The sequence below is a fragment of the Leptidea sinapis genome, chromosome 1, assembly GCF_905404315.1.
Source record: "Leptidea sinapis chromosome 1, ilLepSina1.1, whole genome shotgun sequence".
In the NCBI taxonomy this organism is placed as follows: Eukaryota; Metazoa; Arthropoda; class Insecta; order Lepidoptera; family Pieridae; genus Leptidea; species Leptidea sinapis.
The window spans coordinates 3,817,951-3,840,859 of record NC_066265.1 but is presented as its reverse complement, the minus strand read 5'-3'; the positions used below and the strand labels follow the sequence as shown (position 1 = coordinate 3,840,859).

At 33.3% G+C, this 22,909-nt stretch overlaps 1 protein-coding gene and 1 long non-coding RNA gene across 3 annotated transcripts in view; one reads left to right on the top strand and one right to left on the bottom strand.

Moving 5' to 3' along the window:
- Window positions 1–22,909, top strand: part of LOC126968329 (uncharacterized) — a 131,060-nt gene that overhangs the window by 63,454 nt on the left and 44,697 nt on the right. The window contains exon 1 of one of the 2 annotated variants that reach the window (XM_050813330.1): window positions 6,262–6,434. The exons of the other annotated variant lie outside the window; for it this stretch is intronic. Coding sequence (XP_050669287.1) covers window positions 6,384–6,434 — 51 coding nt within the window. The 5' untranslated portion in view covers window positions 6,262–6,383. Of the gene's footprint in view, window positions 1–6,261; window positions 6,435–22,909 lie in introns of those variants that run through there. 2 annotated transcript variants of the gene reach the window in all.
- Window positions 1–22,909, bottom strand: part of LOC126969119 (uncharacterized) — a 174,766-nt gene that overhangs the window by 148,665 nt on the left and 3,192 nt on the right. The gene's annotated exons all lie outside the window — the stretch shown is intronic.

Genomic DNA, 22,909 nt, shown 5'->3' with positions numbered 1-22,909 from the left:
CGATTCTGAATCTCGTTCTTTCTTTATAATCTGTGCTGACAGTGACAGACACAGAATTTTCTAGAATGTCAATTGTCAATCACTCGTTTCAAAGTATCGTTTGTGCGTACCTATGCGATTTGTCATTTCCCGTTGTTTTATTGATATTTTTCTTCTTTTTATTTGACTTATGATATTGCTAAACTTGTACGTCATTCATCATTATTCATCTCACGATCATTATCGTACAACAAAAAAACAATTGCATTTCAAAATCAGCTGTTTTAATATAGATTGTTCCCCATAACATATTGCATAAAATTAACAAAACTCAGCTTTCAGATTGCAAAAAATCCTCGAATTCTCAGTGATGCTTTTCATTTTATAAGCTATTTATTGACACTAATTTCATCCTTTTACATCTTGGCCCAATAATGTATGAAAGGGTATCCGTCTCCGTTATTATAAAGATTAAAAAAAAGGGCTGTAGTGATATAATACAGTAGGTTCACAGATGATAAATCAATTTTAGTGTCCTTAAGGCTTGTCGTGTCTCCATAATTTTGAACCTAAGGAATTTCCAACCACAGTAAGGCTTCTTATAATGTACCCACATGTTGCACCATTTGAAAATTTTTAGATGACGTCATAACTTAATTTAAATTTTTACCGTAACCGTCCAATCTTCGCCGGTTAAAGCTATTGTTAATGGTTAAATTGCTAAATGGCGACCTGAAAAAAGTTTTTAATTAATATTCGATATTCATTTTTTTACTTTAACTATACCAAGGAATACGATTGTGCAACACATTCCGCGATCTATGTTAAAGTCAGTGTTACTGTCAACGTTAACGCAGGGTTAAAGCTGGGTACCTTACGGCCGTTCTCAGTAACCTATATTTATCCTTAGTTTAACTCACTAGAAGTAGACAAATCTATCCTTTTACGCTTAATTACATTTCAATAACTTCTCGACAGGATAGCATTGGACTATAACTAATAATATAACTATATTGGACATAACTATAGATAAATAAGATCTTGTCATTAAACGGTGACAGCAATATATCCGTAACTAGAGATACGTTCTTGAAAACGGCCGTTAGTCTATGAATGAAATATTCCAAAATTTAAATATGGATAGTTAACTTTAAATGTCATGTTCATATTTACTTAAATTAATTAATTTCACTTTGGAAGTTTGATGATTTTAATTATATTCATGTTAAACCAGCCCTTGTAAGTAATTAAAACGGCATCAACGGCTCTACGGCTAAATAACAAACATATTAAGGAAAACTATAATTTAGGATTAGTTTGGTTTGCCAACATATCCCATCTTAATATATATAAATTACGTGGCACGTTGTTTGTCCGCGATGATCTCCTAAACGAATGAACGGATTTAAATGGGGATTACTTCATGGAGTGCAGTTTAGTCCAACTTGAGAGATAGGATACTTTTTATTTCGATTTGAGACCCATAATTGTTTTTAATTCCAATATTTGTTTTGTATGGACATATTTTCTATGAGAGAATTTAGTGACGCACGGTTTGACCAGTTCTGCTGTGAAACAATTTCATTATAACAACAAGGAGCATTTATGTTACGAAATAATTCTTGATGTTATGAAATATTCTTGACAAATCCAAAAAAATTAGTTGCACTTAAAAAAACAGTATACTATTTATTATTTACAGAACAACGTCTGTCAAAAAAAAAAAAAATCAAATTCAAGATTTCTATATTTGGTATTAAATACATTTTACAAAATTACTTAAATCTACTTATTAAAGCAATTTACAATTAAGCCTTATATATGTAGGTATCAGAAAACTTATTTCTACAACCCTATCTACGTATTAAGGGATAAAACTTTATTATGCTTAAAAACTAATACATGAGGTTTGTGGGGGGGAAATCCAGGAAACTGGGAAAACCTGGCTATTTGCTATTGATATAACGTAATATTAATCGTAACCTATCACTTAACCTAACTTAAGACTAATGACTAGAACTTAAAACTAACTTAAAAACTAATGTGAATAAATACATAGATATGTATACATACATATATAACATAAATATAAGAGGGGGGAGGGGGGGGATCTTGGGAAAGGGAAGGAGGGAGAGGGGACAACGTCTGTCGGGTTAGCTAGTAGCATATAAACTGTAAATGTAAGATTAAGAAAGTTGGTGAGGAAACATAAAACCGATAAACTATGTTAATGATTAATGGTGATGTGGTTACGTAGTAATAATTATTATATTACTAGTTTTATGCTGCTTTTCTCACTCTCGAATCTGGGCTACCAAGTTTGTATTAATGTTTGACAAGACATAACCTATGAGGTGTACTTAAAGTTGACAGATAGAAATATAAAATTTATCCAATCCGGGACGAGACAAACAGGATGTTCAACTGATGGTAATTGATATACCCTGCCCATTACAATGCAGTGCCGCTCAGGATTTTTGAAAATCCCAAAAACTCTGAGCGGCACTACAATTGCGCTCGTCACCGTGAGACATAAGATGTTAAGTCTTTTCACTAGCTAGTGACGGCACCCTTCAGACCGAAACATAGTAATGCTTACACATAACTGCTTCACGGCAGAAATAAGCGCCGTTGTGGTATCCTTAATCTTTAGATTGACATTAAAACTGCTCTGTGGTTTAAATAGTACTAATACACAACACAATGTAACAAATGGTATTATTACCCGCCGCGATGGCAAGCGTCCTAATGGAATGACTCTGGTAGCTTGGGCATGGGAAGAGTGCTGGTGTTGGACGCGATTTGCGTCGACCCTCTGGCTCCTTCTCATGTCCAAGTTACTTCAGTTGGTGCTAGGGCTGCTGCTTTACTGCCGAAGACAGCAAAAGTCGCAATTAATATGCCAATCTCAGTGGGTTTTACACCTTTATGCCGTTTGGTGTCGAGCCATTTGGCCCGTGGCCTGTGGCGCCCAGAGGCGCTGTGAATGTACAAAGTACTATCTACGCGCCTCGAAAGGGCTACTGGAAACCCAAGCGCTGTCAGCTATTTCGGTCAACGGATCAGCCTAGCTATCCAACGTTATGTTAATGCTGCCAATCTGGTACACTCCGTAACTATGGCTTAAATGTACTAATGTAATCATATTTTTGCAAATATAGTTATAAGATTTGTTTTGTTAGAATAAATGAAGTATAATACAGACATAAATACATAAACAACAAAAACTAATATTAAAAATATAGATATCAGCCAGCATCGCACCATAGGCAACTTCCAAAAAGACCATACTCATCATTTAGATGTATGGCGTTCTTTCAGGGTGTGGTTTTTTTTTCAAGGAACTTTCGTCAACCTATGGAATGATTTTCCTGGTGCGGTGGTATAACATGTCCATACAATAAAAAAGCATCTTCTAAGTATGAGACCATACCAGCTTCGCTCAAAAGAGTTACTCTTCTTTTGTTGTAAGAGTTCACGGATGTTGATGACTACTTATCATTAAGTAATAAGCACTTTAACGAATTTGCTAGAAACTGCGACAATCATAATGTTAATACGAGGAACAAACTTGTTCTGCCTAGTTAATAATTCTTTATTGGGCGATGTATATGCTTTTACAACATGATCCCAGAAAAAGTACACAACAAATCTGTTACAAAATTGTTTAAAAACGTTGTGTGTAAAAGGTTACTATATCATAATTTTCTTAATGATACCACAGATTGGGAATGGAGCAAACGCGCTAAGGCTATTTAATTATAAATTTTGGTGTACGACTTTACATATATAACTAAATTAATAAAAAAAACCCGTTGAGTTTCATGCATACGTTGTTCTCAGGTCTGAGGCATACTATTTCGAATGGGTGGTAGTTTTTGACGTTAAATCCTATTTTGAATAAAAATATGTATTTGAATTTGAATATACCCCCATTTTATTTATTTATTATAACCCTCATGGGCACTCGCAACCTCTTAGGTCATTAAATGTGTTAAACATTTGTACTGTCCCTAATTTGTTTTTTTTCTGTACATTTGTATAAACTGAAAAACTTTAACTTGGAAAAATTATTACAAACATCTCCTCCTTTTCATCCAATAAGATTTACATAAATTATCTTGCCCCAAAACTAGGCAAACCCTGTGCATGCCAGACAACTACGTATTTTATATGATATACATATTTAAACAAATAAATGTTTGCATCAAGCGGGATTCGAGCCCGGGAACTTAGTCACTAACCACTGGGCTATATAGGTCGGCAATGTCTTATTAATCAAATTGATGGACCCTTAGATTAGTTCTGTTTCTGTTCCATAAGACGAAACTTATTTACACATGCCTATTTCTATTTTACGAGAGATCATTTTTAAAATGGCAAGCTGCTACGAAATACGATAAGGTTTTTTATCTTCATCCTGTCAGAATCTCCCCTATTTATTGATCAACTTTTTGCTAACATCACCTGAAGCTTGGAAAATACGATGAGACTTATTGTAACGTCAAAGGACAATGAAACATTCTATAACCCAGAAATTTAAATTAGAAAATATACGAGTGATAATTGAAAATTTATTGAAGTAGGCGTTACTTTGCGGAAATCCATAATTATCCAAATGTTTCGAGTTTTTTTCAGTGTTTTTCCGCCAATATTTGTAATATTTAAATTTATTATTAAGTATTTATGTTATTTAATATCTAAATTTGTAATATCGCCCAAATCTGGCACGTGACTGAATCTCGTTCCAGATTTTTCGCCAGCGAGTCAATATGTCCTGAGGGTGCCTTGTGTAGCGGCGAAACACGTATCGAATTGCTTAAAACACAAATATTGGCGCAAATTAACACAAAAGAAAACTCAAAACATTTGGATAAGTGACAATTATTTATTTTTTATAGTTGGTTATGCATACGAATTAAGGTTTTATAAACAAAGCTAAATTCGTTCTAACGGAAGGCCCCATGAGTGCTAAAAAGTAATATGGTTAAAAATGTGATTTAAACATAATATTAAAATGTCACGAATTCGTAATACAAGTTAAAAGCGAATTATGTGAATATAAGCGATATTTACATAACTTCAAACCTAAAACACTGTGCTTCGTGTGATTCATTGCTAAAAGGAGTTGATTGATTGATGTTTAAGCAGCATACAACCAACGTCAATAGATAGATAATAATAATATACAGACAATACTTATGCAAAACAGTCCATGACAAAAAGAAATTATTATTTGGATTTTAATTTCCGAGACATTAAGTTAATATTCAATTACACAATATATAAATAAAAAAATACAGAATAAATGTGTTAAAAGTCATGCATTTTTCATTATTTAATATCATCATTGAATATCGCTTATATTCACATAGAATAAATCACACAGATGAATACTAGAAGTTTATACTTCAAACATAAAACACTGTGCGTCGCGTGATTGCGTGATGAGTTGCCTCAGTATTTAATGCAAGAGCCACCAACGAACCACTGGTTTTCACCAGCCCCTCGTGACACTTGGAGTAGACAGTTCCACCTCATCGTAATTAATCTTAACGCAAAAGATTATTTGTACGTCTAGATAGACAACAAAATGAGTTTAGAATTAACCTCTATTTTGAGCAATGCACACTAACACAAAGTGTCATACAAATCGCTAGTGTATGACGTAACTTGTCACTCTCACAAAAGTAATAAACATGGCCTGTTTTCATCGGTTGTCTAACAGCAAGAGACTCTATCTAGACGTATTAATTATCTAAGCAAAAGAAATATAGATATATTATATTAGTACCAAAATATAAATATATTCAATAATATTAAGAATTTATGCTTAAATTTTTATACATATATTGTAATTGTTATATAAAGATAATTGTATACTTACATAAGTATGTACATTATTATAAACTGCACATTCTATTAATTATAGAGTGATTGTATCGTTTATTTGAAAAAAATCCTGTGCTTGAACTCTATCTCAATTGTCTTATTAATAAACGCAATGTAAAGTTACTCCAAGTTTAAAGTTACTTTTCCATGTCATGTAATTCTGTAGTGGCAAAGGTAAGATAAGAACAAAAATTTTGTAACTTGGAATAACGTTACTTCGCGTTTATTATTAACACAGAATAAGTCTTCGTTCCTATCGACCATCCCATGGATACACAAAATGGCCGCTCAAAAGCCTTCAAACGAAGGCAGTTACCGTGAAAAGCATGTTTAGTTCTGTACTACGCCGCTTGGCGTCGCCGGCGATCAACTTGCGACTTGCGTACGCGCATCACTCCCACGTACATCCTCTCATTGTAAACACAACTACAACGTGATTCCCCAAAATTGTGTGGATTTTCATCACCATGAACAGTGTTGTGATCTGAACTGTGTTTGTGATAGGTTTAATAATGACTAAAGCGAAGATTAACCGGAGCAGTGCACTATATCACAGCGCAAAGGTAAGTTTTATACATAATTCTTTAATAGAGTTAATGTGACATCTCTGTCTTTTTAATAATGATGTTATGTTAATAAATACGTTATTATTTTAGTACTACATTGATTTTAGATAAATGATTTTTAATTTTGGAAAATCCATGTTTCTTTTACACATTTATTCCGATTTTTTTTAATTTTTTTAATGTGTAATTGAATATAAACTTAATGTCTAGGAAATTAAAACCCAAATACGGTTGGTAGACTTATATACACTATACTTTTATATTCCGATTATAAGCATATCGTTTGATAAATTTTGTTTTTTGTTTTCTTCTTGTTATAGACTGTTTTGCATAAGTATTTTCAATATATTATTATTATGTATTGACGCTGGTTGTATACAACTTAAACATATTAAAATATTATATTCAGAATCCTGTTCTTGATTACCATGTACGAGTTTCTATAAGAGGCGCGTTTCTTTCGATGATCTCTCAAAAACAAGCAGCAAAAGACATCAACGAGCGACGAAAGAGACGCCGCTTATATTAGCGTGTGTTAGAGCGAGAAAGATGCATGCCATATAATTCCCTATAGTTTATGTATAATTGAGGACCGGGATTTCGTATACAGGTACCTTTATACGCAGGTAGCCACGGTTGGACGGTCCCCCTTCGAAAGGGCACTTTTCGTCCTGGATGTAGCTTTAAAATCCATTATACTATAGGGTCTCAGCGCTATTCTCTGTAGGTCCGTTTCGGATAGTGAGTACAAATCAAGCATGAATTCAATTCGTTGTCGTCAAGGCACGAGACTTATTTGGGAATTAATTGGAAATTACCCTAATGACGTTCTAGAAGAAATACAGCCTCAAATATACATAATTAAGCTGATTGAACACTTACGCTGATTCTAATCACATTACGTAATTACTGTAATACTCTTTCACTTAAAAATGTAGAGTTTAAGATCTATAGAGCTTACTTAGACCTTACTTACGTAACACTTAACTGAGTGTAAGCTTAGCACCATCTTTGATTTCGTTCGAGCTTAAGCTAAGACAGCCCAATGCAAAAGTCAAGTTCGTGTTCTCTCGCACTCAGCTAAGTTTTACTTAAGTAAAGTTTGAGCAAAGTCTAAGTACGCTCTAGTAGATCTCAGCCTTAGATACAAATGTGAAGAAAATAAATTGGCCAATCAGAGACGGTTCGGAGAGCTGTAGGTACCACTGATGACCGGTTCTCGGCGGCCAATTGCCTCTTTCACCCGAGTTTCGATTTGATTTTTAAATTGACCAACCGTACTACCATTATATGTCTTGAAATTATGCATATTAAATAGATAGCTCGACTAATTGGATTATGAACGTTGAAATAATTATAATAAGTAGGTATGTTAATTTAAGTGCTAGAAAACAAAACTAGAAATAATTTAGAGACAGTAACTAGATTTATATTGGTGTAGAGACGAGTTTGATGGTCTTTGTATTATTTACTTACTCTCTCTTGCAAAACTAAAAGACACACGAAAGTTGCTATTTTTTTTTTGAGCCCGCTGTTTGGAAGCATTAAGCATTTGTAATAAAAGATCTGATTCAGTGCTAGTATATGACTGACGATGACCATTTTTGTGATAGACAAATTGTCTTTCGGTTGAGAAGAATGTTAAAAGCATTAAATCTGATAGGTATAATACGAATCACTTCATAAAAGTGAAACAGAATTGTATGGTTTGTGATATCCTCAATAATTAATGTTAAAAAAAATAGTTTAAAAAAACACTAAAAAACACGCTTCAGTTGAAAAGATAATGGTTGAAATTTAAAATATACATCAATTCATGCCTTATCAACGATGGATGAAAAAATTATATAAAGTAACAAAAATCTTATTTTGCAAATTGAAAAATGCAATAATTTTATTAAATTTACGTATTGTCATGGGTCTTCGATAAATCTACGAAGTTTGAACAAAATCTGGCCGTTTACAGTGGGTCAAAATCGTGTCCAAATAGGTTACAAACAAACATACATACAGGTGAAGCTTATAAAAACCGTGTAAAATAGGAAGTTAGATTACCTCCCACCAAATGAGCCTCATGTATATAAGTCGATTGCTGATATTAGAAATATTGAGTTAAAACATAATTTTATTATATTTATTATTCTCACCTGTAATATAAATACATATTAGCATGGTCTTGTGAAAATTATCACATTTTTATTGGTTTGACGTTGTTATTATATGGGAGTGGTCATACAAATGACATACAAGAGAACAAACGAGTTCACATATAAATAAACTCCAGAGGTGGTCACTTGATCAACGTAATTCTTCAACATAAAACTTATTATTATAATCATCCATTGCTGGACAAAAGCCTCCCCAAAGATTTCCACGACGATTGGTCCTGCGCTGCCCTCATCCAACGTATTCAATCCAGCGATCCTGACCAGATTGTCGGTAAATCTTGTGGGGGGCCTACCAACACTACGTCTTCCGGTACGTGGTCGACACTCCAGGACGAATATATAATTTATACGTAATTTAAACTCTCTTTTAAATTTTTCATTAACTTCTCGTGAAAATTTAGTTTCATTTTAAACAAAATAGTATCCAAAATAATACTAATCTATACTAATATTATAAAGCTGCAGTGTTTGTTTGTTTGAACGCGCTAATCTCTGGTACTACTGGTCCGATTTGAATGATTATTTCAGTGTTGGGTAGTCCATTTATCGAGGAATATATATAGGCTATGTTTTTTTTTCAAAATTAGGGATCCGTAATAAAATTGCTATTTTATAACACAAGGTGTAAAATCGAAAACCTATTTTTGCGTGCGCTGCAAAAACTATTGACAATAGAACAAAATGATGTACAGGCTATAATATAGGCAATATTTTATTACTTATAAAACTATCGCGTGAATTATACTTTATATGGCAAAACAACGTTTGCCGGGTCAGCTAGTATAATTATATAATGTTATAATATGGTTTTATTATAAGATTTATGCGAAAATATTAGTGATAAAATATTATCGTTTATGAGAATTATTTTAGAACGCAACTCGTTGAACGCTAGCGCTCGACAATCAAAAGTCGCCCCCGGTTTGATTACGTAAAATACAGAGCTTGTATATATGGTTAAATTTAGTAGACATAGCAAGTTATGTTTATATATACTTATATGATACACTTCAGATACATTTAAAGAGATTTCAAAACAGTGTAAAAATAGTTACTTCGCACTTCTTCTTAAGGCTCAATATTTCAAAAGCTCTTTCATCTTTCATGATTTTCAATATGGCTATGATAATTTTAGATATTTTTTATTATTTTGTATGTAAGATATAGAGGATTATTATGTATTTACTAAATATTTCTTATAATAGCCATCGAATAATATGTATGAGGCTTATATGGTCGGAGGTTATCTACTACCTTCATATTTTAACATTAAATATTGAGGATTTTACCAGTGGGAGGCTCCTTTGCACTGGATGCCGGCTAGATTATGGGTAACACTACGGCGCCTATTTCTGCCGATGTAGTAATGTGTAAGCATTATTATGTTTCGGTCTGAAGGGCGCCGTAGCTAGTGATATTACTGCTCAAATGAGACTTATCATCATGTCTCAAGGAGACGAGCGTATTTGTAGTGCCGCTCAGAATGTTTGGGTTTTTCAAGAACCCTGAGCGGCACTACATTATAATGGACAGGGCGTATCAATTACCATCGTATGAACGTCCTGATCGTCTCGTCCCTTATTATCATAAAGAAATGAATATTTTAATCAAGATTTATAATATATAGATTCAAAAACAGTAAAGTAATAATATATCAATACTAGGCTACCAGCAATTTAAGGAGGTTTATTACCTACAAACTTTGATTTGTTGTTTACACGAAGCGTGACAGATACCACGCTGTAGTCACAGCGTGAGGAGTACCAATTTCAACCTTAATACGTTGTAACAAAACCTGTTGTTATTGTAGAAGGCTCATATACAAATAATTAGTACAGGTAATTGATTGTGAATGTCTGTTATCAGTGTCACGGCAAGAATCGAAGGGTTGAGACAAACAGAGCATGTTGGCTATTAAAATGTAGTTAGGTACAATAGATTATAGACTCATTTAGATACAGTAACTAAAATACATAACTATAACATTTCATGGTAGGCGACATGATACTTATCGTATTACTTATTAGTTACAATTGATTAAACAAATTTACTTAATTGATTAAAAAAATCATAATTTACAAATGTTAATTATGGTTTTTGTTATGAGTAGCTCATTTTATGAAATTATGTGACGAGACGAGCAGGACGTACAGCTGATGGTAATGGATACGCCCTGCCCAATACAATGCAGTGCCGCACAGGATTCTTGAAAAAACCCAATAATTCTGAGTGGCACTACAACTGCGCTCGCCACCTTGAGACATAAGATGTTAGGTCTCATTTGCCCAGTATTTTCACTAGCTACGGCGCCCTTCAGACCGAAACACAGTAATGCTTCACGGCAGAAATAGGCGCCGTTGTGGTATCCATAATCTAGCCGGCATCCTGTGCAAAGGAGCTTCCCACTGGTTGTAATGAGCTGGATGTGTAAATACTACAAACGAACATAAAACTTTGAAAGCGCTTCAAGCCGTGAAAATTGTTGGGTCCATGGTCATTTTTGGATTGGTATTAAGTATCATTTGTCATATATTTCAAGAAACAAGCAGAGAAACAAAGTACTGAATACAATGTCATCCAAATAATTATAGTTGGATTCTCGTTTGTAATTTGGTTGATGGCAATGTGCAAGTATTTCATAAGCTAACCACCGTCGTAAATACAGTTTGATTATTATTAGCCAAATTATTTTTGTCAACATATACCATGTGAATAAACTTATTCTGACATTAACATCATTTGTAAGAATTCGGGGATAATATAGCCTAATCGGAAATGTGTAATCAAAATAAATGAGTTAAAAATGAAACAAAAACGTATTTCTAAATGATTTTATAACATGTAGTCACAAAATTATAAGTATTAATATCGTACTTGTGGAAAGAAATTTTAAGTTACCGCTTTGTAAGTGACAATTTTAAAGTATTAAAATTGATATAGTATGTTTTTCTAAAGAGTTAAACATATGCCGTCGCATACTTTTCTGTAGATCTATATAAGATACACAATTTCACCATACATTATTTTGTTATATCTCAAAGGGTTTTGACAGCGTTTTCATCGAAAACTGCCAGACGGCTTATTTTTTTCCGCCACCTACAAAAAATGTTTACAAAAACTTAACAATTTCTATACTAAAACATTCCTGATAACCACACTATCCATTGCATAAAACAGCATGAAAGTCGGTGCAGTAGTTTATTGAGTTAGTAACAAACAGACACGGTGGAAGACTTTGTTTTATAATAATAACTAGATGACCCAGCAAACGTTGTATTGCTATATAAAGTAATAAAAAAATTTTTGGGATGTAATGCAACCGATTCTCAGACCTACCAAATTTATCGTACTACAATTATTATAAGTATTGATCCATTGCCATCTTGCAACCCTATAGCGGATTTGTGGATCGAACAAAATAATATAAAAATCGCGATACAAAAATAGGGGTTGATTGTAGAGGGTTGTTAATTTAGGGTTGTGTGTATTTTTAATGCAATATCATAAAAAAATAAATACAAAAAATTACGTCCAAAAAATAAAAATAAAATTTAGGGGTGGACCCACCCTTAACATTTAGGGGGATAAAAAATAAATAGTAGCCGATTCTCAGACTTACTGAATATGCATATAAAATTTGGTAAAAATCAGTAAAGCCGTTTCGGAGGAGTAAAGTAACTTACATTGTGACACTAGAATTTTATATATAAGATTATGTAGTTATATCAATAACGGAATGGAACTGACGTAATTATAATGTACGTGCTGAATGCATCAACCGAAAAGTTTGGTCACTTCCGTAGGCGAAGTGTACTCTCTATATCTAGATTCTAATTTGTTTCCGGTTCTATACACATATGTTCTATATATAGCTTCAGAATTTATCTGCAATCTTGAATGCGAATTTGTTTTATTTTTATATAAACAGTGTGTGTTTTTAACTAAGACAGTGGGGGAATTCGAACACAGAAAACATACAGGCACAGTCTTACGGCCGTTCCCAATATACTATCCATAGATAGAGATAAATTACTACCTTCTACTATCAGTAAGTAGCTGTCAATAATCTGAAGATGTCCCAATATACCCGATAAGTCATTTTTATCGCCTTATATTGGGACGCTTGAATTGCATTTTCCATACAAACTTATATTGACAGACAGCGTGTGTATGGATTAGGTGAGCTACCGTCGATAAGTTTATTGGGACAGAAAAGTCAATGATAGTTACAATTTTTTATCTCAAGGAGGCCATAACCGCAGATAGACTGAATATTGGGAATGGCCATTAGAAACCATTTTGCTCTTTTTTTCTGTGTATTTTTTTTTGGTAAAGCGCGAGTTGTTGATGAAAATGAGTAATTTTCATATTACTAGATTTAGTTTATTATTCATGCATTGCAATTGGTATCAAAGCTTACCTTATACATGAAAGTCTTCTCTAAGTATCCGATTTTGATACTTACTTCTTTATATAATTTAACAATGTATTTTATTAAGGCGTTTTTGTATTATAATATATATTACTTCTCTGATTAATTAACTTGATCGTTCTTCCCTATTTAACTTTAAGTTTTGTTATATTTATTAAATTGCAACTTTTATTACCTAAATCGCCTCCAATTTTTTAGTACATCTATCGCACATACAAATTTCACGTGTCCCAAATTCTTTTTCTTCTTTTTTTTTATATAATTACCATAATAGTAACAATCTATAGAATATTATTATTTCATTATAATTTAACATCAAACTTTGTAAAAGGCAATACATGTATATAGTTTATAGTATTAATTTGTAAAATAGAAATGCTGTATATTACGTCTCGCCTCTCGGGTTCCGTCCGAGCGCTCTTAACAGCTGAGCCAACCGTCCAAGTGACGTATCGATCGTTAATCTTGGTATGTCTTGTTCAACTCAAACTCTCACTCTAACCAATTGTTCTTTTATAGGATGAAATAATTATACTAATAACGTACATACACAAAATTCTAATGTACAAATTCAAGTTTTTAAGAGCCTTCAAAGTTCCAACTAAATAATTATGAAACGTTTGAATAACATATGTGGGTTATTTTATGTCTTATCTATTAGCCTAACATTGTATTGCATTCTATACCTGCCAAAATCATTGTTTGTAAGTACATACTTTAATTGTTAAAATGTTAATTTCTCATGTAAGTGACAATAGGTCTTAATGAGAATATACTTATTTAAACCTAATTACAGTAGTTAAATCGTGGCCATCAGTAGATTTCTATAAATCTCCGTCCATGATAACAATTACAAGTAAGTATATGTTTTATGAGTGCGAGAAGTTATTGATACACCTTCCCACGCGATGCAAGGGCCGTCAAATGGGGAATAAGAAATAGATAATAGACGCATCAACGCTTTTCTTGCGAATAAAAACGAATGTGGCCTCTCGTGAGTTTCTTTTGACTAATTGCAAACACGTAATTTATGTGTGATCGTAATTTGTAATTGCTTGGTCTGATTTACTAAGGGAATTGTGTTTATTTTATTATCTTGACGAAAAAAGAACGTGGTAGATTTTTTTTTATACACACTTTTACACAAATTATCTTGTCCCAAACTAGGCATAGCCTATTTAGTATGGGTACAAGACAACGATAATATATTTAATACAATATACATACTTAAACATACATTAATACATATAAACATCCATAACTTTAAAATAAACATACATATTCATCATATAAAAGATTGCACCTACCGGGAGTCGAACCCGGGACCTCTAGCTTAGTAGTCAGGGTCACTAACCATTCGGCTATATTAGTTATGATGATATTGTTTTGAAATGTAAGCTAAACTCCAAATATTTTATGTTTTTTTTATGTACGAAGGCACTTTTTAATTTACATTTACTGTTTTTAACTTACTGGTTGACTATCTAAAAAAAAATTGTTGAGTTTCTTGCTTACGAGCGAATGGAACTATTCAAATATTTTTATTTATTAAGGTATATTTTTAATTAGCCTATTTGTTTAGTTACTAAATCTCAAAATGCATAATTAATAAGAAAATATTTAAATTTATACTAAGTTAAAATATGACTATATCATGCCATTTAAATTGTGAAAATGTGTTACAAGCACTTTGCTAAGTGCACAGCCACCACTCAGTAATAGACTACAATGTACTCAAATATTCACAACTCAGATTAATTGTATCGTGTAAACTTATGTACTTTGTATGCATCCTAATTTTGGTAATAAATTTATTATTATTATTATTATGTGAAAATATTCTGGGTCTGTGGTAAATACAAAATTTACTACTCAAAGTTAAATAAAATTCAGAATAAAATATTGTTTGACTTTGGAAATATTTAACTTACTTACTGAGTTACTGCTAGATTGTTGAGAAGTGATTTGTGTTGACTGGCAATAAAGATTAAACTTAACACCGATTCAGTCCAACAACTGCAAGCAATTTTAGTCTCTAACTTTAACGTTACAGAGTCTGTAATCGTCAGCAGTTTTATAGCTAAGACTGGTAGTTTATACCACATACCGTTACGTAGACGCCGAAGCTCGTTAAAGACTAGATTCATATGAAGAAGTGTTTATTCAGACGTTAATAGTGATGTGAGAGAAACAGAAATAAATATATAATTAAGAAATAAATACTTTCAGCCAGTAACAGAGTAGTAAAACTTTTTCCACGTATGTTTTTTTTTATGGAAGAGCGTACGGGTGCGGGTCGCCTGATGTTAAGTGATCACCGCCGCTCACATTCTCTTGCAACACCACAGGAATTACAGGAGCGTTGAAGGACTTTAAGGAAGAGTACACTGTACGCCCTTTTTTTGAAGTCACCCATGTCGGGATGAAATGTCCCAGAAATGTCCCGAATGTCTGAATTGTGAAGTAAACTTCGGGGAACTTTAAAGTCAGGACCAAAGGTTCGATCGTCTAGTTTAACATTCGGATAGTCATATTATCAAATAAGTTATCCTATTTGAAATGTTTCGGTAATTGTTTAATTATTTTGTTTAGAGGTGGAAGATTTTACGAGTGGGAGGCTCCTTTGCACAGGATGCCGGCTAGATTATGGGTACCACAACGGCGCCTATTTCTGCCGTGAAGCAGTAATGTGTAAGCATTACTGTGTTTCGGTGAAGGGTGCCGTAGCAAGTGAAATTACTGGGAAAATGAGACTTAACATCTAATGTCTCAAGGTGACGAGCGCAGTTGTAGTGCCATTCAGAATTTTTGGGGTTTTTCAAGAATCCTTAGCGGCACTGCATTGTAATGGGCAGGGCGCATCAATTACCATCAGCTGTACGTCCTGCTCGTCTTGTCCCTGTCACCTGGGTTAAGATTCAGATAAGATTGTCAAATAAGTTATCTTACTTGAAATGTTACTGTTATTGTTTAATTATTTTGTTAAGAGGCGGAAGATATGCGTGATTACTGCATCTATCATCGCGGAGATTGTTTCGAAGTTACTAGTACTAATACTTTTTTTTTTATGGAATAGGAGGACAAACGAGCGTACGGGTCACCTGGTGTTAAGTGATCACCGCCGCCCACATTCTCTTGCAACACCAGGGGAATCACAAGAGCGTTGCCGGCCTTTAATGTCCGCACCCTCACAAGGAAACTCATTCCACACATACTACTACTAGTAGTCAATTGGAATCTTTATAATTTATTGAATTAGGCGTTATTTTGCGGAAATCCATAATTATTCGTCTTCAATAAATTTGACACGTGTTTCACCTCTACACGAGGCATCGTTCTCTACAAGACGAATCTCAGCGGAATTTATACTCAAGAAGGCTGACATCATTCGAAGGAATCTTTATATTTATATTTCATTGTCTTAATCTTTAATAAAGATTATGTTAGAGAAAAACGTTTATGTTAGAGACTAAAATTGCTTGCAGTTGTTGGACTGAATCGGTGTTAAGTTTAATCTTTATTGCCAGTCAACACAAATCACTTCTCAACAATCTAGCAGAAAGGCAGTGGGCATTACATTTTGTCTACTACAAAGTTAAATATTTACAAAGTAAAACAATATTTTTTTCCGAATTTTTATTTAAATTGAACTTTGATTAGTAGATTTTCTATTAACCACTGAACCAGAATATTTTCACATTTTAAATGGCATGATATAGTTATTTTGATATTCATGGCATTTATCACGAGTGTTCCGAAGAGCTGTTTCACGCGACACGCCACAAATTAGGATATCATCCCCACCATCTGGATGTGTGCGGTCCTCCACAGTGCGGTTTTCAAGGAGCTTTATTCCTCGTACTAAAAAGCTGTGGAATGAACTTCCTTGTGCGGTGTGTCCGGGACGATTTAGAGGACTGCGTCCGCATCTATGCGTGTGTCTACAGGTCCCATAGTGGTAACGCAGAAACCGATCATCTCATGGGCTGCGTTCAAACGGTACTTTTTTTTGTTTCACCTCTACACGAGGCATCGTTCTCTACAAGACGAATCTCAGCGGAATTTATACTCAAGAAGGCTGACAACATTCGAAGGAATATTTATATTTATATTTCATTGTCTTAATCTTTATTAAAGATTATTTAATACATATTAAAAATGGATGTACCATCACCTTAGTATGGAGAATTCTAAGACCAAATCTTTTTATCATCATTATACAGCATCTCAAAATCTAGTCGTTGATAAAGGCTCCCTAAATACAGGCAAAAGTTTTGACTCTATTCAGCCAGGTCTATGGTCTTAATGATTTTCTTCTACAAGAAAGGCAAAGGCAAGGCAAAATTCATTTTATTCCCTCAAATGAACGCCTATAATACTATGAAATAGATAATCATACTGCAAACGCCCGAAGATATCTAATGAAATAATGAGTGTCAGGCTGTAATGTTAACTTTGAAAATCTTAATAATAAATAAAATGAGGAATAAAGGATATATGACGACCTGTATAGCCGAGTGGTTAGCGATCCTATCTACTAAGCTGGAGGTCCCGGGTTCGAATCCCGGTAGGTGCAAGCATTTATATGATGAATATGGATGTTTGTTTCCGAGTCATGGATGTTTATATGTATTTATGTATGTTTATATATATGTTTAAGTGAGTATATTGTATTAAATATATCATTGTCTTGTAACCCATAACACAGGCTATATATAAGTGTGTCAATATTATTATTATTATTATATGGTTAGAAATTATATTGCACCGTAATTACTACTTACAATCTGTGGTTATCTTGTGCGGTTTTCCGCAATGCTCGGGTCGAATGTTAATGACCTAACTCTCGTTTTAATTAAATTATCACAATACTTTGCTCTAATGTCGAAACTAACTTTTAATTTGTTGATCTTTGCCATGTGATACACAGTGTCATTTTAAAAGCAAATTTTTATTTTAAAAATTTATTGAAGTAGGCGTTACTTTGCGGAAATCCATAATTATATAAATGATTTGAGTTTTCTTTAGTGTTAACTCCGCCAATATTTGTCTTTAAACAATTCGACACGTGTTTCGCCGTTTTCGTGTTCTACACGAGGCATCCTCAGGACGTGTTGTCTCGCCAAAATCTGGCACGAGACTCGTGTAGAGGCGAAACACGTGTCGAATTGTTTAAAGACAAATATTGGCGGAATTAACACTAAAGAAAACTCAAACCATTTATATAATTTTTATTTTTACAAATACAAATCCTTAACGAAGATTATCTTTTTTTACATCAATCTAATTTGCGAACTCGTTTGATGACGGTTTCATTTCAGTCAAACTCATTTCTGTTAATTTCCAGAGAAATAAATTGCAAGTCAAATCTTGACTTAAAAGCGTGGCAATGAGTTTCTTGCTACTTCTTCTCATTAGCTCAACCCTTTACGAAGTAGCGGTCAATTCAATAAGAAAAAATATTTTTATTATTTGACATTCATCAGTGTCATTTCCGTGACCTACATGAATAAAGTGTTTTTGAATTTGAATATAAGTGATAAATTAAATTCATTTCTATCAACTTCTGTATTACCCGCTTATCTTATTTTCTCAATCATTTCATGCTCTTTTGTTCTTTAGAACTACAAATTTTCTTCAGAAGATCTCAAAATCAAAGATAATTTTAGTATACCTTTTGCTTTCCTTAGAGTAAACCTAATAAAACTAGACTACAAACTTTATTTGACACGTACAATTATTTTGGTAGATTTGTGCCTTGAAGTTTTTTTCTTGATTGAAATAATATTTGATGTTTTCTGAATCCCTTAAACATCTAACACAACAAAGACCTTCCAAATTATTGTTCAAACACAAGAGGCGATGCGGCTCCTTCTATCTCATTTCTTACTAAACATGATAATTTTACGGTTTGTGTGTGATATAGAAACTGATGAGTTTATTTTAACTTTTATTTCGTAATATACGGGATTTATCAGTTTCTTTTGGATGTCACATAATGCGGGTTACATCCAATTATAGTTAAGTTCTGCTAATTACATGTTCAATGTTTAGGTATAAGGTCATAAAATACATTTTGGAGTCACGAAAACAAGTTCGATATGTTTCATTCATAGACTTAGAATTTACAACCGTATACACAAATTTACAGCTGGATAATGCACAACCAAGTTTGATTTGACAGTGCGTTAGTTAGTGACTTAATATTTAAAATCTCAGTCAGACAGTCTCTCAAAGAAAAACTTAAAAAAATAAATATTATTACTGTTCATTGTCAGTACATTTATGAAAATTTAATATACGTTCACAAAAATCGTCACCTTTTTGCTCTTAATAGTGATTTTCATTATTATAACACACGAAATAAGGGATTGCTTGTAACTAATTCTAGTAGGCTTCATAAGATACATAACAGCTTTAAGGGTAAATGTATACACTTCTATAATAAAGTCCCAGCCACTGTTCAGGCATTATCTATAAATAAATTTAAATGTTTTACTAAAAAATGGCTTTGTCGAAATCCTATTACTCCACAGCTGAATATGATTGTTTTATAGCGATAGAAATGACTGTTCAATATTGTATATTTTTATTGAAAAGAGCGCAAATAAAAATAATGCTGGGAGAGTTTATTGCGCCGCTTCTTCTCTGTCAGAGCGCCATTTGTTTCCGAAGCGGTAGTAGTATCTAATATATAAGAAATGACATCAAAAATAATTTTAAAGGAATCAATTTTGAGAAAATAAATGCCTTTTATGCCATTCATAACAATTTTGTTCCTCGTGTTAACATTATCACAATTTCTAGCAAATTTGTTAATGAACATATAGAAAATTATGAAGAATATATTATTGAGATGCAACAGTCAAAATGTTTATTTCTTTATACACCTCCAAATCCCAAGCATAAATCGGTATTTACAAAAGTGTTCTCTCATTCTGTCAGCTCAACCGTGTCGAATAGCTGTTTGTTCGTACGTGCCTCAAAGCCTCTGCTCCAAGTTTAAGTCTCGCGTTTTGTAAGTTATCTTACTTGAAATGTTACTGTAATTGTTTAATTATTTTGTTAAGAGGCGGAAGATATGCGTGATTACTGCATCTATCATCGCGGAGATTGTTTCGAAGTTACTAGTACTAATACTTTTTTTTTAATGGAATAGGAGGACAAACGAGCGTACGGGTCACCTGGTGTTAAGTGATCACCGCCGCCCACATTCTCTTGCAACACCAGGGGAATCACAAGAGCGTTGCCGGCCTTTAATGTCCGCACCCTCACAAGGAAACTCATTCCACACATACTACTACTAGTAGTCAATTGGAATCTTTATAATTTATTGAATTAGGCGTTATTTTGCGGAAATCCATAATTATTCGTCTTCAATAAATTTGACACGTGTTTCACCTCTACACGAGGCATCGTTCTCTACAAGACGAATCTCAGCGGAATTTATACTCAAGAAGGCTGACATCATTCGAAGGAATCTTTATATTTATATTTCATTGTCTTAATCTTTAATAAAGATTATGTTAGAGAAAAACGTTTATGTTAGAGACTAAAATTGCTTGCAGTTGTTGGACTGAATCGGTGTTAAGTTTAATCTTTATTGCCAGTCAACACAAATCACTTCTCAACAATCTAGCAGAAAGGCAGTGGGCATTACATTTTGTCTACTACAAAGTTAAATATTTACAAAGTAAAACAATATTTTTTTCCGAATTTTTATTTAAATTGAACTTTGATTAGTAGATTTTCTATTAACCACTGAACCAGAATATTTTCACATTTTAAATGGCATGATATAGTTATTTTGATATTCATGGCATTTATCACGAGTGTTCCGAAGAGCTGTTTCACGCGACACGCCACAAATTAGGATATCATCCCCACCATCTGGATGTGTGCGGTCCTCCACAGTGCGGTTTTCAAGGAGCTTTATTCCTCGTACTAAAAAGCTGTGGAATGAACTTCCTTGTGCGGTGTGTCCGGGACGATTTAGAGGACTGCGTCCGCATCTATGCGTGTGTCTACAGGTCCCATAGTGGTAACGCAGAAACCGATCATCTCATGGGCTGCGTTCAAACGGTACTTTTTTTTGTTTCACCTCTACACGAGGCATCGTTCTCTACAAGACGAATCTCAGCGGAATTTATACTCAAGAAGGCTGACAACATTCGAAGGAATATTTATATTTATATTTCATTGTCTTAATCTTTATTAAAGATTATTTAATACATATTAAAAATGGATGTACCATCACCTTAGTATGGAGAATTCTAAGACCAAATCTTTTTATCATCATTATACAGCATCTCAAAATCTAGTCGTTGATAAAGGCTCCCTAAATACAGGCAAAAGTTTTGACTCTATTCAGCCAGGTCTATGGTCTTAATGATTTTCTTCTACAAGAAAGGCAAAGGCAAGGCAAAATTCATTTTATTCCCTCAAATGAACGCCTATAATACTATGAAATAGATAATCATACTGCAAACGCCCGAAGATATCTAATGAAATAATGAGTGTCAGGCTGTAATGTTAACTTTGAAAATCTTAATAATAAATAAAATGAGGAATAAAGGATATATGACGACCTGTATAGCCGAGTGGTTAGCGATCCTATCTACTAAGCTGGAGGTCCCGGGTTCGAATCCCGGTAGGTGCAAGCATTTATATGATGAATATGGATGTTTGTTTCCGAGTCATGGATGTTTATATGTATTTATGTATGTTTATATATATGTTTAAGTGAGTATATTGTATTAAATATATCATTGTCTTGTAACCCATAACACAGGCTATATATAAGTGTGTCAATATTATTATTATTATTATATGGTTAGAAATTATATTGCACCGTAATTACTACTTACAATCTGTGGTTATCTTGTGCGGTTTTCCGCAATGCTCGGGTCGAATGTTAATGACCTAACTCTCGTTTTAATTAAATTATCACAATACTTTGCTCTAATGTCGAAACTAACTTTTAATTTGTTGATCTTTGCCATGTGATACACAGTGTCATTTTAAAAGCAAATTTTTATTTTAAAAATTTATTGAAGTAGGCGTTACTTTGCGGAAATCCATAATTATATAAATGATTTGAGTTTTCTTTAGTGTTAACTCCGCCAATATTTGTCTTTAAACAATTCGACACGTGTTTCGCCGTTTTCGTGTTCTACACGAGGCATCCTCAGGACGTGTTGTCTCGCCAAAATCTGGCACGAGACTCGTGTAGAGGCGAAACACGTGTCGAATTGTTTAAAGACAAATATTGGCGGAATTAACACTAAAGAAAACTCATTACTGTTAATTTCCAGAGAAATAAATTGCAAGTCAAATCTTGACTTAAAAGCGTGGCAATGAGTTTCTTGCTACTTCTTCTCATTAGCTCAACCCTTTACGAAGTAGCGGTCAATTCAATAAGAAAAAATATTTTTATTATTTGACATTCATCAGTGTCATTTCCGTGACCTACATGAATAAAGTGTTTTTGAATTTGAATATAAGTGATAAATTAAATTCATTTCTATCAACTTCTGTATTACCCGCTTATCTTATTTTCTCAATCATTTCATGCTCTTTTGTTCTTTAGAACTACAAATTTTCTTCAGAAGATCTCAAAATCAAAGATAATTTTAGTATACCTTTTGCTTTCCTTAGAGTAAACCTAATAAAACTAGACTACAAACTTTATTTGACACGTACAATTATTTTGGTAGATTTGTGCCTTGAAGTTTTTTTCTTGATTGAAATAATATTTGATGTTTTCTGAATCCCTTAAACATCTAACACAACAAAGACCTTCCAAATTATTGTTCAAACACAAGAGGCGATGCGGCTCCTTCTATCTCATTTCTTACTAAACATGATAATTT